This window comes from Triticum aestivum, chromosome 1A, assembly GCF_018294505.1.
Source record: "Triticum aestivum cultivar Chinese Spring chromosome 1A, IWGSC CS RefSeq v2.1, whole genome shotgun sequence".
Taxonomy (NCBI): domain Eukaryota; kingdom Viridiplantae; phylum Streptophyta; class Magnoliopsida; order Poales; family Poaceae; genus Triticum; species Triticum aestivum.
The window spans coordinates 152,956,468-152,960,882 of NC_057794.1; the positions used below are offsets into that span (position 1 = coordinate 152,956,468).

At 48.3% G+C, this 4,415-nt stretch overlaps 1 protein-coding gene across 2 annotated transcripts; it reads right to left on the reverse strand.

The window, feature by feature from the left end:
- Positions 1-1,328: 1,328 nt before the first annotated feature.
- Positions 1,329-4,115, reverse strand: LOC123041913 (GDSL esterase/lipase At5g45910). 2 transcript variants are annotated; one of them, XM_044464470.1, is made up of 4 exons: positions 3,674-4,037; positions 3,345-3,560; positions 2,816-3,244; positions 1,329-1,862 (listed from the first exon to the last, which is right to left on the reverse strand). In XM_044464470.1, the coding sequence occupies exons 1-4, from the start codon at positions 3,900-3,902 to the stop codon at positions 1,624-1,626; spliced, it is 1,113 nt and encodes a 370-aa protein (XP_044320405.1). In that variant the 5' UTR covers positions 3,903-4,037; the 3' UTR covers positions 1,329-1,623. The 2 variants fall into 2 exon arrangements, 1 of the variants encoding a protein (XP_044320405.1); XR_006418667.1 differs by having other exon boundaries at positions 1,566-1,862; positions 2,609-3,244; positions 3,674-4,115.
- Positions 4,116-4,415: the final 300 nt, after the last annotated feature.

Sequence of the window (4,415 nt, forward strand, 5' to 3'; positions counted from 1 at the left end):
TCTATTTTTGTATATCCTTGAAATGATCCAACTTTTTGCCATTGGGTGGGCATGTCCCTCATAGGCATCCATGACAAGTTTGAACAATTTTTGACATCGTATGCAAGTTGCGACACGTCCAGCCTTTTTTCCGTGTTTTCTGACTGAGAAAACTCCAGAAAAATATAAAAATTGTCGAAAACAAACACAAATTTTCATGGTGCCTTGAATTGGTCATACAAGATCATGAAAAATTAAGGCCATTTTAAGGATGTCAAAAAACCACGAGCTCTCAGAGGGACCCTTCTGGCCAACCTGAACACCCTCCGTTGAACATGGTGTTTTTATGGACATCGTTGAAATTACCCTAAATTCTTCCACTAGGTGGACATGCCCATGGTAGGCATTCATGGCAGGTTTGAACGACTTCCAGCACATATGCAAGTTGCGGCATGTCTAACCATTTATCGACTTTTTTTTACCGAGAAAACTCTAGAAAATGCAACACTTATCGAAAACCCAACCAAATTTGCTTGGTGCCTTGAATTGGTCATACAAGACCATGAAAAAAAAATATTGGGGGTATAGATGACTACCATGGGCACGCCACCTGCTCGCAAAAGTTGGGATCATTTCAAGAATGTCCAAAAAAACACCATGTTCAACGTAGCGTGCCCGTGTAGGCATCCATGCTAGGTGTGAAGGAAAATGGTATTTAAAACCATAACTTATATAGGTACTAATTGTCATTTTAAGTTTTTAGCATAACTAATAAATACAAAATGATAAAATTGAAAATAGAAAATGTTTTTTTCTAAAAGCATTTAATAAATATTTAAAGGAAAAAATAATTTAAAATCATAATTTTAGAACAGTTACTTAAAAATGTTATTTTGGTATTTCAATTTTTGGAACAGGTTAAAAAATAAAGTTTAAAAAGGAGAAAAAAATTAATTCATGAAAAAAGAAGAAAAATGAAAACATAGAAAAGAAAGGAGAAAATAAATTAATGAAAAATGAAAACATAGAAAAGAAAGAAAAATTCTCGGGCCTTGCCCAACTAAACGACGACAATGCTCGCACCTATTGGATTTTGTTCGGAAATTCAAAAATGTTCCCATTTAACTTTTAAGAAAACAAATGTTCACAAATTTAAAAAATGTTTGGGGAAAATTTAGAACACCTTTTTGATTTCATCTTTTGTTCGCATTCCTGAAAAAATATTTTGAAATTTAATTTTTTGTTCGTGTTCTCCGAAAATGTTTGTTATTTTTTTTCCGAAGAAGGGACTTGTTCATCATTGGTAACACGGAGAACACATTTCACAATTTACAGCCGACACAACAACAACAGCAAAAACCTAATCGATTTACTTGCCAATATACAACCAACGATTACAATGTCCCCAACTCAGATCAAGACAGTAGAGGCGCCAGCCAATCCGGCGTCAAAAAGATTGGAGGTCACCTTCCCGTGACACGGCCAATGTATAACTTGCTAAGCATATTACAAACCAAAACACGCACACGGGATTGTATGAAGGCGTGGTTCACACGTAGAGAGAGAAAGCGGACGGACGTATGGTGTAGTTTAGTCATGGATGAAGGATCATCGTGTGTGTTTGTGTTAATAACAGTAGTTAAGTTAATAGACCATGTCGTCGCGGACGACACTGGCGAGGGGCGGGTACGCGTAAGGGCCCTTGAGCCAGGTGTTGGCGATGAAGCGGTAGGGCGCCTCGGTGAGGTGGATGCCGTCCCAGCTGACGTGCGCGTCGGGATCGTCGCACACCGTGGCACCGGGCAGCCCGCACGACGAGCTCATGTTGTAGTTGTACGGGCCTCCGCCGCCGCAGCACGCCCTTAGGGCTCCCCTCTTGTACCCTGCAATTCGCCACATATCTTGTTATTAGAGTGACAGTTTTACCGAGTCTCAGTCGATTGAGAATTGGTTATGTCTCAGTCAATGTTATGTTCATTCGATCCTACATGGAGATCCATGCAAAAATTTCTTTCTGTTTTTTGTTTTGTTTTATATACTATGTCACTTGACTGAAACTTGGCTAAATCTCAGTTGACCTAGACCTAGCTACACCCCTTGAAGTAAATACTCTGTCCCGTTCTTTGTGCTCTATGCTTTTGTTTGTACCTAAAGTTGTCTTTGCGTGATGAGTGAGCGTGCGACGTGTTAATTAGTACTAAGACCATCACTCCCTCAAAAAAAAAAAGTACTAAGACCATCAGGTATACTACGTGGTTCAGTGAGGTAGAGCAGATGGCATTTATGTCCCTAATAATGGGGCGGAGATTAAGCCGATGCAGTGCCAGGTTGGCCTGAGCACGGATGGAACCCGGTGTTAGTGTTGTGCCAAGCTAGCTAGCAGATAGCACCAGCAGTGCGTGAGCCGTGAGGAACAGCTATGCGTGCGTGCTGCGTGTCGCGTGTTGGCAGGTGAAGTCACAACGATGTTGCTCTGGCCTCTGACACAGGCGTATCTACAACGCCATCACTCCCCACTGTCCTACTCCTGGGAAGGAACACCAGCCTTGCCTTGTTGCCCTGGCCCTAGCCCGAGATCCCCGCGCGACGCCACTCATCTAAAACTAGCAAAAGGACGGTGGAAGCTCACCACTCGCGCCGGTCTTCTGTGTGGAACTGACATGCTAGCGCGTGACCAGCCCTGAGAGGCTGAACCTGGAACTAACACCCACAAAGGTGGCCGGTGCCCCATTCCCCATTGAAACAGAGGAGAGCAGAGCACCCACACGCTAGCAGCACCAGGAAGCAAGTAGGGATCAATGAAATCAAAGGAGGAAAAGGGAGGTGATCGGCTGACCGTAGAGGTGAGGCGTGCGGGCGAACTGGATGTAGGGGGTGTAGTAGTCGGCGTAGATGATGCGGGCGTCCGGGCGGCGGCGCTGGAGCTGGTCGAGGGCGATGCGGAGCATGGCGTTGTGGTAGAGGGCCACGCTGTTGAACTTCTTGAGGCAGCCGGTGCGCGGGTCGTAGTCGCTGCGGTCCTCGGACGCGTACATGGTGAGCGTGATGGGGATGCAGCCGGCGGGGAGGTTGCCCGGCACCACCACGTGCCGCGCGCCCTCGTCGAGGACCGCCTCGACGCCGTCGATCATCGACTCCACCACCTTGGGCACCATCTCCGTCTTCACCTTGTCCAGGCTCCACTCCGCCTTCCACGCGAAGCTGTAGTCGTTGCCGCCGAACTCGCCGAACACGAACAGCGCCTTGCCGAAAAACTCCTTGCACTCTGCAGATTGTTGAGTTCGTCGGTTCCTTTTTGGTTTTTCGTTTTCAACAAGAAACGGACAAGAAAACTCCTTGTTTACTAGCGGCGCTAATTACGATACCTTGCGGGGAGGAGCAGACGGTCTCCTTGACCTCCTGGAACCACTCGAGCTGGCACTTCATGGAGGTGTTGAAGGGCGGGATGCTCCACACGTTGTTGTCCCGGAAGTACTTGAGCTCCAGAGCCGTGGCGCCCATCACCGCGAAGTTGGCGCCCTGGCTGAAGTTGGTGCCCTTGTTCGCCGACGGCGGCAGCAGCGGCACTCCCAGCGCCTCGGCTGCACGCACGCACACATCAATCAATCCAGCCATCCATCCATCCGGTTCAGCAACTCACGTGTAAACAAACATCCGATCGATCGACGGCCGAGCAGAGCAGGCGAGCACGTACCCAGGAAGTCGATGACGAGGCGGCCGTTGGAGCAGCGGGCGTAGGGCGGCGGGAACTTGGGCATGTTGGGCAGCTTGCCGGAGTTGATGATGACGAAGTTGCCCGTGTCGGAGAAGGAGTCGCCGAAGCTGAATATGGCGTTGTAGTACTGCGGCAGCGGGGCCGCCGCCGCCGCCGAAGCGGCGGCCAGACACAGGAGGATGCACCACGACGACGGCGTCCTCTCCATGGTCACCACCAAAGTTGGCCTCTCACCAAACAGCGCGCGTGCGTGCGGGAGAAAGAAGAGAGAGGGAGAGAGGGGGGAGCAGGCATTGGACGGCTAAAAGAGAGTGCTTAGGGGATTATTATATAGCAGGGCACATGGATTACAACTTACTACTACTCCTACTACGAGGGTACGTGGTGGTAATTATGCCGCCTTGTTTAAAAAACACCTTTCTCCTCTCGGTGGGTGGCCTATGATCTATGAAAAAAACAGCTATGGGAAGGAAGGAAGGATGAATGGAGATTGTTTGTTTAGGTTGTACTGTACGTGGCTTTGATGGGAAGGTAGCGAGACATGGAACACATGCCTTGCTTGCCTGGTGGGTTTGTGAGGGCTTGTGTCACCTGGTGACAGCCACGACTCACACGGAAGGGATATGTTATCACCTTCTTCTTAACCGTAATCCACTAGCCGTTAAGGGGGACAAAAACTATTTCGTCCCTGTTGGAAAAGCACATACACACATGCGTCTCC

Bases quoted from the DNA above. Each gene is read 5' to 3' on its own strand.
- LOC123041913 (XM_044464470.1), bottom strand. From the start codon at position 3,902: ATGGAGAGGACGCCGTCGTCGTGGTGCATCCTCCTGTGTCTGGCCGCC. The intron at 3,245-3,344 runs GTATCGTAATTA...AACAATCTGCAG, and splicing joins CGTCTGCTCCTCCCCGCAAG to AGTGCAAGGAGTTTTTCGGC. The intron at 1,863-2,815 runs GTCAGCCGATCA...GGCGAATTGCAG, and splicing joins CCGCACGCCTCACCTCTACG to GGTACAAGAGGGGAGCCCTA.